This window comes from Bos mutus, chromosome 10 (assembly GCF_027580195.1).
Source record: "Bos mutus isolate GX-2022 chromosome 10, NWIPB_WYAK_1.1, whole genome shotgun sequence".
NCBI lineage: Eukaryota > Metazoa > Chordata > Mammalia > Artiodactyla > Bovidae > Bos > Bos mutus.
In genome coordinates, this window is record NC_091626.1 from 71676287 (window position 1) to 71689800 (window position 13514).

The 13514-nt window shown below is 51.7% G+C and overlaps 1 protein-coding gene across 1 annotated transcript; it reads right to left on the reverse strand.

Moving 5' to 3' along the window:
• Window positions 1–5653: 5653 nt before the first annotated feature.
• On the reverse strand, window positions 5654–8068 carry CHAC1 (ChaC glutathione specific gamma-glutamylcyclotransferase 1). Its single transcript, XM_005903959.3, has 3 exons — window positions 7689–8068; window positions 7224–7259; window positions 5654–6782 (listed from the first exon to the last, which is right to left on the reverse strand). The coding sequence occupies exons 1-3, from the start codon at window positions 7908–7910 to the stop codon at window positions 6381–6383; spliced, it is 660 nt and encodes a 219-aa protein (XP_005904021.1). The 5' UTR covers window positions 7911–8068; the 3' UTR covers window positions 5654–6380.
• Window positions 8069–13514: the final 5446 nt, after the last annotated feature.

Sequence of the window (13514 nt, forward strand, 5' to 3'; positions counted from 1 at the left end):
TGTGGGGCCCAGAGCTGTGCTACGTGCGGAGTGACATTCAGCTCCCACCCTGGGGAAGGGGGATGGACGGGGCCTAGTGGGGACATCTCTGGAAGCAGATCACGTCCCTGTGGGTAGGGTCCTGGGCACGAGGTGGGGCCCCAGCCAGCCCCAGACCAGGTCAACAGCAGGCACGATGCTGGCACTGAGTTCCAAAGGCTGTGAGAAGGTTGGGCACAGTGTCGCATGGGCAAAGTAGTAGAAGCAAAGGCATGGTGACCAGAAATAGCATGGGGTGGGAGGAGACAGCAAGCAGGAGCAGGATGGAGGGGCTGGGGTGGGGATGTTTACCTCGAGGGACACAACGCGCTATGGGAATTTGTCGTGGGCAGAGTGGTGGTCAGAGTTACATTTGAAATCGTGTAGAAGATGAATATCCAAAAAAAAAAGAAGAAGATGAATATCCAGGAGGGCACCGAACTGGGGACACAGATCAGTTTGGAGGGCTTGACAGTCGTCTGGGGAAAGAGGCAAGTGTTAGGGCAGGGGTGGAAGGGCTGGGAGGGCGGGACAGGGCACCCTTAGGTCGGGGAGGACAGCAGCAGGTCTGAGAAAGGAGACCGGGCCCATGTTTAAGGGTGACAGAGGTGGGTGCTCACTCTGGGGCTCTACCTTCCTGGAGGGGGTGGTAGTGGGGGGAAGGGTCTACCCTGAGGAGTGTTTGCAGGGCAGGGACCCTGATCAAGTGGGAGGTGTGGGCGCCCCCAGTGCCCTCTCCTTCCTGGAGGGGCAGGGCTGATGACGGGGGAGAGTGCCTGGTGGCTGCGCCTTCAGGGTGTGTCTGCTCTCCCTCATGCCCACGGAATGCCCGGGTGACCCTGAACCAGGAAGCACAGGCCTGGCAGGACTCTCCAAGGTCACCTGGAAAGGGCAGAGAAGAGTGGTGCCCTCGCGCCCCTGGGCAGGGGCCAGGGATCCAGGGATAGGGCAAGGAGGGCAGGACAGGACGGGGGCTGTCAGGGGCTTCGGTCAGCTGCCTCTGACAGGCACCAAATAAAGCAGCCCTGCTCAAGGACATCCCTGGAGGGCCAGGGGTTAAGGCTGGGTGCTTCCATTGCAGGGGACGTGGGCTCAGGCCCTGGCGGGGAATTAAGATCCTGCATGGCTGAAAAATAGAACTAAACAAACGAAAAAAAAAAAAAAAACCACAACAACAGCAAAAAACTGCTGGGTCCCAGTTCCCACAGCCACCATGCAATTTAAACTACCCAAACCCGGATGTTCCTGAGAGTGAAAGTAATAACTACCTCAGGACAACAGGAGCAAACTAGGCTTGTTGACTGTCTACCGGGCACTGTGGGGTGTGTGGTCATCCCAGAGCAGGGGCAGGAGGCTGGCGTTCGTGCGCCCACCCAGGCCCACAGTGACCTGTCCCCACAACCTGGCCCCAGAGCACCCTGACCCTCCTCAGACCCGGGCCTGGGGAAAGACAAGGTGTTCCCCATTCGAGGTCCAGCTCCTTTTGCGTCTCTGCCATCACTGTCTTCAGAGAAATGACAGCCCTAAGAGGAACAATCTCCCTCCTGGGACCCAGTGTGGGGGCCACCTGGAGCACCCCCAGAGCCTGTCAGCCCTAGAAAGGTGCCTGTAGGCGGGAGTCGTGTTTGCTCACGTGCCCTTGTATCGCGCAGCAAAACCCTGGGATCCCCTCCTGCTTATCCCCCGTTTCAACTGGCTGCCAGGAGGTGTCCCCACATTCCCTGCTCCTGGTTTTAACTCAGCCCTCCCCAGCCCCTGCCCGCCTCATGGCCTTCCCCTGCCACAGCACAAGCCTCCTTAAGCCCAGACCCGAACACAACACTTGGTCTGCTTGACAAGCAGACAAAACAAAAAGAACAAAAACAAACAAAGACCCTTCTGTGGGAGGAAAAACAAAAACATCACCACAGAACTCTATTTCCCTGCAAGATAAAGTCTAACACTTGCTCTAAGGACTGACTCCAAGGTAGCTTGCCACCTTGTCCCCAACACCCGCAGGCTTCCTCCTCGCTGTCCCTCCCTCATTTGCTGACGCCATCCCCACAAACCTGGAGTGCGCCTCCTCTCCGTGGATTCCAGCAGCTTCCTTAAGGCCATCCCTGACCCGGCTACCTCTGCCCCATTCCCTGAGCTTGGAGTTGCCCCAGGCTAGGTGTGAGAGAGACTCTGCTAGTCCGTCTCCCCCACAGCTGGAGGTCCAGGGCCCCTCAGCCTGCTGTAGACACAATAAACTTCGAGTAAATTGACTGATCCTTCCTACTCATCCCCTGTTCTCCAGAAGGATGCCCTTGAGGGATGATGGACAAAATGATGATTTCTCTGTGTGTGTATTCAGTCGCTCAGTCGTGTTGGACTCTTTGAGACCCTATGGGACTCTGCGGTGCTATGGACTGTAGCCTGCCAGGCTCCTCTGTCCATGGAATTTTCCAGGCAATACTGGAGTGGGTTGCCATTTCCTTCTCCAGGGGATTTTCCCAACTCAGGGATGGAATCGATGTCTCCTATGTCTCCTGCACTGCAGGCATATTCTTTACCGCTGAGCCATGATTTCCGAGATCCCTGCTAACTCCTGAATCCCAGAATGCCAGTGGTCTATGGTTGGGCACCCATCCTGCTTAAATCCCTTCAACTAAAAAAGAAAATAAAAAGATAAATAAATAAAAATGGCTCAGGGACTCCTGGGAGTTCTCAAACCCCTCTCAGGAGGTCTGTGAGGTCAAAACGATTTTTATAACACTACTGAGAGGTTATTAGCCTTTCACTCTAATTTTCTCACAAGGGTACAGGAGAGTTTTCAACAGCTATATGTGAATTTGGATGAGAATTCAGCTGCTTCCATTAAAAAAGTAGAATCATTTTTCCTTAAAATGTTAACATATAATGGGTTTTTCTTATTTGATAAAATATGTTTTACACTTCTCAATTCCTAATACACTAAATGTTGTCAATTGCTATATCAACAGAAGCTCTTGGGGTCCTCGGACTTCCATGCCTTCTCCATACTCTCGGTCACCCCTCAGCTTCTCTCTTCTCTCAAGAGTCAACTTTTTGCAGAGCTGTCTACTTCCCTCCCACTAGCTTCTCAGCCGCACCCTATGGTTCCCCACCACTGACACCACTGAGGACCCCCTGGCATTTCATCCAGTGGACATTCCTCTGGTCTCATTTCCCTTGACATCCCAGCAGTGTGACCCCGGCTCTCAGAAAACCATGCTCTCCTGGTTCTCCTCCTGCCTCTTCAGCTGCTCGTTCCCAACCCTTTTTGCTTTGCTCACCCTACCAGGGCCGGAGGCCTCAGGGTTGGCTTGGGGCTTGTTCTCTTTTCTCTTTGCTTCAAGCACTGTCTTGATAGGTGGAGCTCCTAAATCTCTACCCATGTGACTTTCCTGAGTCCCAACCCCACATATCCAGCTGCCAGGGATGCCATGTGCATGCCACTGCCCCACAGGCGCCCCCAAGGCAAACATCGGGCAGATCTCCACCCCCACCCTTTCCAACGCTGCCACTGCACGGAGAACCCTGGCCCTCTACTCTCTCATCAGCCAGCCACATGCAATCCCGCTGACCTCACTATCCAAATGGCTCTCGAATCTACCCTCCTGTCTTTTCCCACCGTACCCCACAGCTCCAGCCACCTCCCCTCTCACTGGCCTTTGACCTTCCTCCTTCAGTCTGACACAGCAGCCAGTGTTCCTTTTTTAGTAGCCTCTTCCCCACTCAGAATCCACAGGGGGCCCCCACTAACCCAGAAGGAATTCCACCTCCACAGCACAGCTCACCAGAGCAGCCAGTGAAATGAGGTCTTGCCACCCATCCTGCCCCATGCCCTCTTCCCCACCACACTGTCCCAGCAGGGCTGATCTTGCACCCCTCTGGTACAAGCTGTTCCTGCCTCTGTTTGCTAGAGTCACCTTCTCAAGCTCATAATTTCTCCAGAAAGCCTTCCTGACCTCCTCTCGACCTCAGGGTCAAGAGCCCTTTCTACACTGAGTGCCCTGTTCCCATCATGACACATTTCAGGCTGAATGGTCACCATTCAGAGGTCTTTGAGGAGCAGGATTTCTTCTCTGTTGTATCTCCAGTGTCTAAATTGGTGCGTAGCATGTAGCAGCACCTTAATAAATACTTGATGAATGACTGACTTGAACTATGTGAGACCACGTGCAGCAGGCAAGTGACCTTCCCCACCCTTGCTGCTAAGTCGCTTCAGTCATGTCAACTTTGTGTGACCCCATGGACGGCAGCACACCAGGCTCCCCCATCCCTGGGATTCTCCAGGCAAGAACACTGGAGTGGGTTGCCATTTCCTTCTCCAATGCATGAAAGTGAAAAGTGAAAGTGAAGACACTCAGTCGTGTCTGACTCTTAGCGACCCAATGGACTGCAGCCCACCAGCCTCCTCCGTCCATGGAACTGTCCAGGCAAGAGTACTGGAGTGGGTTGCCATTGCCTTCTCCACACCCTTACACTCATTCATATAGAGCAGGGTCTGATGTGAGTACCAGGATTGGCTGTCTGGCCCTGCCCTGCCACGGAAGGCAGCTGCCCAGGGTTCCCTGCCTCCCGTCACCTCCTCCTGTTGTGCTGTCCTGACCAAGCTCCCAGAAGAACTTGGCTGGACTCCTTTTCCCATCAATGGCCAAGACATGAGGCTGCCAAGACATGGGCACCCTTCCCAGGCACAACGGCTGCCCAGCTTGGTTGGAGCTGACCCTGCTGAGGACACCAAGACCAAACCAGGGCACCAGCTGTAACAAGAGTGGCGGCAACACCCACCACACAGCACCCCAGGGTAAACAGAGGCTCAGAGGTGGCTTTTCTGGAGGCCACTGAGCAAGTGAGGGAGAGGCTGGGTTACAGCCAGGTGCTTCTGCTGCAAAAGCCTTATCTGGCCCCTGCACCCATTCCACAGGTCCAGGAGTAAAGGGTCAATCCACTGAGGGGCCATTTCCAGTTGAGGAGCCCAGGGCCAGGCTGAGATCTTGGGGTCTGGGACTTGCATGGGGTGGCGGGGAGGGCTGGGGGAGGGAAGAGTAGCCAGAGGCAGGCAGATGTTTGCGAACAAACAGCAGACCAGGGGTGCCCAGCCACCCCTCCCTTTTGGATTTGAGTCCTGGCAGGTAGGTCAGGGTGACAGGGAAGGCACAGCCCACACCAAGGCCCAGGAGGCAAGAACGAACTCCTGAACCTCAGAAGTCAAAGGGCCAGCGGGTCCTCCAGGCCTGCACTGGCAGCACTATCTCACAAGTTGTCATCACCTTGCCCTTGAAGCCCTTTGAACCCACATGGCTCCTTCATCAGGAAGCCAGAGGTCTAGCCTCCCTGTCAAGAAGAGGCAGCAGCTGACCCTGCAACTGGAGGAAGACCTGATGTGAACTCCACACCTGTCCACCTCTTCAGAGCAGCTGGGGGGAGATGCAGGCGACCAGGCCACTGGCAAGGACTACTCGCAGGGCTGCCAAATGGAGCAGCCCAGGCAGAATCTGCATACCTTGGGGGGCATTCTTCATGTGCACTAAGAACCCTGCAGTCCTGCCTGCTCAGCAGTCCCTCTCTGGGAGAGCCACGGGGGATGAAGAGGGAGCCCTTCCCCCTCTAATGAGTCTTTCGGGGCCACACCCCCTCACTCATCCCAAACCCCCATCTGAAGAAAGAACCATATTCCAGCACAGCACAGATAATGAGGTCAGTTTATGGATTACAGTATGGGACAGATTAGGAAGGGGCCAGGGCCTACCTACAGTGAGAAGCTTCCCAGGAATAGACCGACAGACAGAAGTAGCCCAGACAGACAAGACAGAGGACCAGGGAAACAAAGCCAAATGGGGAAGAGGCCTGGGCTCAGCCTCAGCAGCTGTGAGGCTGCAGGGCCTCAGATCCTATAGGGCTCCCTCTCCTCACTCCCTTCTACACCCTCACCAGCAGGCTGGGACCCTTGGCAGGTGGTGTTTCTGGGGCTGGGAAATGGTTGGTCTGGAGGGGGCGGGCAGACAGGGCTCTTGGAGGCTCCCTGGGAAGATGGAGGCCTGGGTAGCACGGAGACAGTAGCAGCACTGGGGGGATTCCAGCCAGGCACCAGGCACCTGGGGTGGGGCACTGCTCAGCAGTTCCCCTAAATCTAGGGCAGGCCCCCCACCCTGCCCACCACACCAACATGGTGCAATAAATAAAGTTTCAAGTAGTAAATCGGTGTCAAGCAGGAGATCTAGGGGCTGGTGGACAGGCAGGGGCTTAAGAGAGGCCCCTGTCGGCCCACCGAGTCCTCTCAGTGAGCTCCAGCTGTATCAAGTCTGTCTGTGTGCATTGGAGTGGGGACCTGGCCCCCATGTCCATGTAGGCACTCCCTGCAGGGGCTCAGCCCCTCAGACCAGTGCCAAAGCCTGCTCAGTGGGACAGAAGCAGGGCAGCATAGTGCCTACAGCGTCCACGATGGCGGCCAGGTGCTCGTCCTGAGCCTGGGGCCCACAGAGCTGCATGAAGTCCGCCAGGCGCAGCAAGTACTCAAGGTTGTGCCCGGAGAAGCCTCTGCAGGCCAAGATCTGTGTAGCAATGGCCTCCTCGGGGGCAGGACCCAGGTAGCCAGGGTTCTGCGGAGTGGCCACGTAGGCCAATGCCTTGAGTGGTTGGTCAGGGGTATCTTGAGGGTAGAAGGTGACCTCCTTGGTATCGTAGCCGCCGAGCACCGCCTCCCGCACGTTCAGGTACTTCAGGGCCTCGCTCACCTGCTCTCCTTGCACCTGGTATGCCACACCCCAAGTGCAGCCCTGGGAGAAAATATGGGTACCGGAGTCAGTCACGAAGTTCCTTCTGATCCCATCCAGGACTGTACTCGATAAGGGAAGTGGGCAGACTGCTGATGAGCCCTCTACTATCAATATAGCAAACCCTCACCCTCCCTTAACTAGGGTTGAGAAGGTGGACTAGCCCCAGGGAGAACAAAAATTCAGCTCAGAGTTTGGTCTGAGAAACAGTGGCCATCACCTGTAAGCTTGTTAGGAATGCGTTTCAGGCCACTCTAAATCTTATATTAAAATCTATGTTTTAAAAAGATCCTCAGGTGATTCTTGTGAGAAGCACTTATCAAGACTCAACCTTCCTCTCAATCAGAGGGGTATCTATCTAATCTAGCCTGAGGCCAAGGGTCCATGAGCTCTGCCTGTCTGCACCCCTCCATGCTGGATCTCTTTCTTGACTCTGGCACTTACCTCATGATCTTCAAGGAGGGTCACCACACGACCAGGCTAGGGAGGGAAGAGAGATTTTGAAAAAGAAAACAAGTTAGAAATGAGTTCAGCCATCACTGGTAGAGAAAACCCTTAGTAACCCTTCTATCCCAGGCCTCAAATAGCCCCACTCTTGGCGGGCCGGGTGGGGGGCGGAGGAGTGGAGGGAGTGATGTATGTATGTAAGAGTAGACATATGGCAGTGGCCCAGATTGGTCATCAGAAATATTCATCAACACGGTGATCCACAGGATCAGGCTCTAGCCATCACACAATGACCCACTAGGTACACAAATTTAAGTCACAACGCCCTGAAAGGTTCTCCCATTTCCCCCATCTGGACGGAGTCACTGTCAGCCCAGATAGGCCCGGATACTCCAGGGCACCAGCGCAGCGCCCACTATCCTGCCCCAACCCCCGTCATTCACCCGGGGGGTCGATGCTCACCATCTTGTCACTGCCACGATGGAAGGTGTCTCCCTGCCAGAAGCGGCGGCTGTAGCCGCGCACGAAGCCCACACGGCTGTCACTGTAGGCGAAGTCGGGCCTCCACACCAGGGAGCCGTACCCAAAAATCCACAACGTTTGGGGGTCGTCGTCTTCGGAGAGGGGTTGTGAGGAGGGCGGAGAGGCGGGAGGGGAGTTCTGGGCTGCAGGCTCCTGCTTCATGGTGCCGGGCACAGGGACGGGCCCGGGCGGCCTCCGGGGCTGGTCTCCGGCGCGGGCACGGAAGGACCGACCGACGCGCACACCTGGCCTGGCTCCGCCTGGTCGCTCCAGCTGCGCGGCCCCGTCAGAGGCGCTCTTTAAACCCTCCAGCCGGGAAGCCCTACCCCTCGCAGCCAGCTTTCGCGTTTATTGGGGCGGGGCAAATTCCCTTTTGGCCAATCACCTTCGGATTTTCCTGTTCAGTTACCCGCGCCGCCCTCTGAGTGGGTAACTACGTGACCTGCCCAGGGCCCAGCGCGTCCGCTGATTGGTTCGACTCCACCTCTGTAGCAAACCTGGCAGGAGTGATGCAACGGCGGAGGAGGTTTTCCCAGATCAAGCATGCAGCAAGGGCGCTTCAGATTGCGTCAGGGGCCGGCAGTGGGCACGGACGCGGGCACTGGTTGTCTCCCCGGCAGCCCCTTTATGCCTTGGTCCCTTCAAGAACCATGATGGGCGGGTCTCCGGAGGATGCCTCCCAAGCACTCCTGCCAGTGCACCTGGCCGAGTCACTGCCACCCCAGGCAGCACGGATTCATTACCAGGGTCAGTGCAGGACACGTCCAGAACGAGAGCTCTGGGCGGTGTAGACGCGCATCTCTGGTGCCTCGCCTGGGAGCACGTACTCTGGAGAAGCTATCGGAGGCACCTCCGCATTCCGCATAAGTGCCTCATGCTATTGGAGCGCGTGAGCAAATGGAGAAACTGAGTCACGAGGCTGCCAAGGGGTTCTGCAGAAGTTTCGAGACTGAGTCAGACCAGGCGGCCAGGGCTTGCGGGCAGCACGTGGGGGCTATGCCTCAGGCCAGATGTGAGACGCTCCAAGCCCAAAATAAGGTCTGGGAAAAGCCGGTCAGAGCGCTTGCAACAGCAGTCTAGTGGTGGTGGCCAGACCTGCGGAGAGAAGCCATAAAGCCAGCAAAGCCAGACCAATCTTGCCCCAAGGCAATGGGTTTAGTTTTGTTCGGACAGGAGATTTTGGCAACAACGGTGGGGTTAATCGTAGGCATGGAGGTTCTGGAAGTGGAAGACAAGGAGGGCCCAGGTGAGGTCCCCAGAGGACTGTAAGCAGCTACCAGCCTTCGCCCTTGGCTACTGTCTTCACGACCCAGGGATTGTCTTCAGGCCGCCTGGAGTTGACCCCCTAAGCAGCGGCCAGGGTCAAAGGCAAACAGAGGCAGCAGAAGGCCTGCACTTGGCAGAACTGCTCCAAAGGACTGCTGCCGAGGTCGGGGAACTGCTGATGAGGGGCAGGGTGAGTCCTCCGGCAGGGAAAGGGGGCAAAGCAATTAGACGGTTAAACTAAAAATGATCTGCTCACCGAAGGTGCCTAAGATAAAATCTCCGGTAGGAATGCACTGTGGTGTGTATAGTATGAAGCTAGATCTTTAAAAACAAAATAAGTTATACATTAATATTAGTAAAAGAAATAATATGGAATAATATATTTAAACTGTTAGCGGAGACTGTCACCAGAGGAGGATTTTCATATTAACCATTCGTCTGTATTTTTCTGGAAAAGTAATTCATGTTCCTCGAAGAAAATCCAAACTTTTCCATAAATATTTACATTTGTTTCTGGTTCTTCCTTCCTCCTTCCCTCCATTTGCCATGTGCACCCTCCCCTCTTCTCTTCTACTCTCTATCCTGTCCTCTTTGGTCCATATGAGCGCCTCGTTTGCTGCTCAGGGAAAATATCCCCCCTCCATCTATCTCCTTTGGTAGTTGGGTGGAAGGTGAAAATCTGATACTAATACATTGCTGAAAGTATCTAAATTGATACAGACAACCCTTTGAAAGCAGCTTCATGATACAAATCAAGAATCATAAAATAGCCTGCCCTTTGACCCATTACTTCAACTCCAGGAAATTATTAAAAATATGTGGAAAGCCATATTCCTCAAGGTTTTTCAGTGCATTGTTCCTTATTATAGCAAAAGCAAAAGAAGTAAAGCTACTTAAATATCCAAAAATAGTTGAATGTTAAAGTAAATTATGGTCAATCCACAGGTGGAGAAATGCACACACAGACAGAAAATGACTTAAAATCCTGCAATAGATGATTAGTTACATAAATTTGATATAGACATGAAATTAAATCTGCAGTCATTGGGAACAATTATGTATGACTACACTTATGTAATTAAGTGAAAAGCAGGTTATAAAATAACCTAAAATAACTTTCTTAACCTAAAAAGTCTATATGTGTTCATTTCCATAGGAAAAAATCTAGAAGAACATAAAAATGCTCAGTGATTATCTCTTAGTAGTAGGACTACTGAGATCTGCACTTGCTTTTTTATACCGATTGAGATTGGGAATTTCTCAAGAGAACATAAATTACTTATGTTTAGAAAAAGAAGTTTAAAATAGGAAAACAATGTAGTAAAAATTCTTATTATTGCATAGTAAGGCAAAAATAGGAACTATTACATGTACTATAATTAAAACCATTAAAACAACAAAAACAAGATTCATGAGGAAAAAGATGGGGACACCATATACTAATGTTGGGTGGATTTGGGGTATTAAGAGTATAGGTGATTCTTTTCTCTATTTTGCAAGGCTTATGAAATGTACGTTTTAACAATACAAAGTTACTTTTAAAGAGTAGTTAATGGTTCTCTGTTGGCTAAGTAGTTAATGGTTCTCTGATATAGCATATCAGAATCACCTGGGCAATATCTTCATGATGCTCACTCTCCTAAACTCTCCATGACTTTCTTCTAAAAGCCCCAGGCTTTAATAACATTCCTGGTGGCTCAGACGGTAAAGCGTCTGCCTACAATGCGGGAGACCTGGGTTCGAACCCGGCGTCCGGAAGATCCTCTGGAGAAGGCAACCCACTCCAGTACTCTTGCCTGGAAAATCCCATGGACGGAGGAGCTTGGTTAAGCCACAGTGTGTGGGGTAACATGACTGAGCGACTGTCACCTTTGAAGAGTTTATCAGTGACCAGCTCTTGCTCCAAGCAGAGTTAGTCACTCCCTCCTCTGTGTTCCCAGACCCCTTACCTCAGTTCTGTCCCATCCACTTCATGCTTATAACAGAAACGTGTAATCGAGTGCTTATCTTGAGCTAGGCAGTTTGCTAAGTGATTTTGCTCTGCTGCTTTGTGAGGTAAATATCATTTCACAGATGAGCAGTCTGGAACATAGGAAAGTTAGGTAACCCGCTACAGTGACACAATAGCAAAGTATAGCCTGGAGCCCAAGGCAGGCAGTCCAACCCCAGAGACTTCTTGTTAATGAACTTTTGACACCCTGTCTCCTATGAACTTGAGAGCTCCCAGAGAGCAGACGTCATTTTTGAAGGCCCAGGAGAACCAGCACAGTCCTGGCTCGTGGAAGGTTCTCTGCAAAGGGAGGTAGAAGAACTGAAGCTCTTAGAAAAGTCCAGGGCACCATGGAGTTCAGAGGAGGAGGAATCCTGTGAGACACAGGTTTAACTTTGACCCTCTTAAAATAGTGTGTAAAAGTGTCAGTCACTCAGTCGTGTCTGACTCTTGCGACCCTATGGACTGTAGCCTACTAGGCTGCTTTGTCCGTGGAATTTTCCAGGCAAGAATACTGGAGTGGGTTGCCATTTCAAAATAGGAACCCCCACAAAAGTTGGCCCAGAGGTCTTGACCACCTTCCCAGGAAGTTGTCTCACCTGTTTCTTCCTTGCTTATCCTTGCCAACATCTGTCTCTTTCCCTCCCAGTGGGACACTCCCAGGCAGTAAACTGCCCACCTCATCCAGTTCCTCTCCAGCACTGGCAGCAATAATCCCATCTTTCCTCCTAAAATCCCTTCAGGGTGGGGCTACAGACGTCATACCCACAGAGATGCCAGCTCACAACAGCTGATGAGAGGGTATTGCCTCCACCTTGCAGAGTCGCACATGATGCATTCATGGTGGCTTCCTTCTCTGAATCTTTCCCAAATTAATCCTTCCTTATTGTTCTTCCAAGTGGTCACTTCTAATTTCCTTCTCCTCGTTCCAGTCACTGTAATCAACTCCTGGTGTTAGTGGGCACCATTATCTGAAACGAGGGAAGGCTGTACCTTAGGAGCCTGGGGATTGTGCAAATTTATTATGCTAAATGATGAAGTTGCTTTATGAAGCTGCTGATTCCAGAGGAATGAAAAATCTTCCCATACATGAGCTCTAATACTAGCTTGTCCAGATTTGAGCCTAGTTCCACCATTTACCATCTGGGTGACCACAGGCACTATGGTGGCCTGAAATTAGAAAATGCTTGCTCCTTGGAAGAAAAGTTATGACCAACCTAGACTGCATATTAAAAAGCAGAGACATTACTTTGCCAACAAAGGTCCATCTAGTCAAAGCTATGGTTTTTCCAGTAGTCATATGGATGTGAGAGTTAGACTATAAAGATCTGAGCGCCCAAGAATTGGCCACCTGATGTGAAAAACTGACTCATTTGAAAAGACCCTGATTCTGGGAAAGATTGAAGGTGAGAGAAGGGGACGACAGAGGATGAGATGGTTGGATGGCATCACCAACTCAATGAACATGAGTTTGAGTAAACTCTGGGAGTTGGTGCTGGACAGAGAGGCCTGCCTGGCGTGCTGCAGTCCATGAGGTCTCAAAGAGTCAGACACGACTGAGTGACTGAACTGAATTGATATGTATATCTCACATCTTCTTAAACTAGTTATCTGTTGATCAGCAATTGGGTTGTTTCCATGTCTTGGCTACTGTATATAGTGCTACTATTTACATGGGGGTGCATGTATCCTTTCAAAAGAAAGTTTTTGTTTTTTCCAGTTATATGTCCGGGAATGGGATGGCTGGATCATATGGTAGCTCTATTTTTAGTTTTGTAAGGAACCTCCATATTGTTTTCCATAGTGCCTGCACCAATTTACTTCCCCATCAATACTGTAAAAGTGCTCCTTTTACTCCACACCCTCTCCAGCCTTTATTATTTATAGACTTTTTGATGATGGTCATTCTGACCAGTGTGAGGTGACACCTCATTGTAGTTTTGCTTTGCATTTCTCTAACAATTAGTGATGTTGAGCATCTTCTCGTGTGCTGGTGGGCCATTTGTATATCTTCTTTGGAGAAAGGTCTATTTAGATCTTCTGCCCTTTTATTGATTGAGTTCTCTTTTCATTTTGTTGATGTTTTCCTTTGCTATGCAAACGCTTTTAAGTTTGCTTGCTTGCTGCTGCTGCTGCTGCTGCTGCTAAGTCGCTTCAGTCGTGTCCGACTCTGTGCGACCCCATAGATGGCAGCCCACCAGGCTGCCCCGTCCCTGGGATTCTCCAGGCAAGAACACTGGAGTGGGTTGCCATTTCCTTCTCCAATGCAGGAAAGTGAAACGTGAAAGTGAAGTCGCTCAGTCGTGTCCGACTCTTAGCGACCCCATGGACTGCAGACCACCAGGCTCCTCCATCCATGGGATTTTCTAGGCAAGAGTACTGGAGTGGGGTGCCATCGCCTTTTCCGTTAAGTTTGCTTAGGACCCATTTATTTATGTTTGCTTTTATTTCTTTTAGCCTTGGGAAAATATTCCTGTGATTTATGTCCAGAATGTTTTGCCTATGTTCTT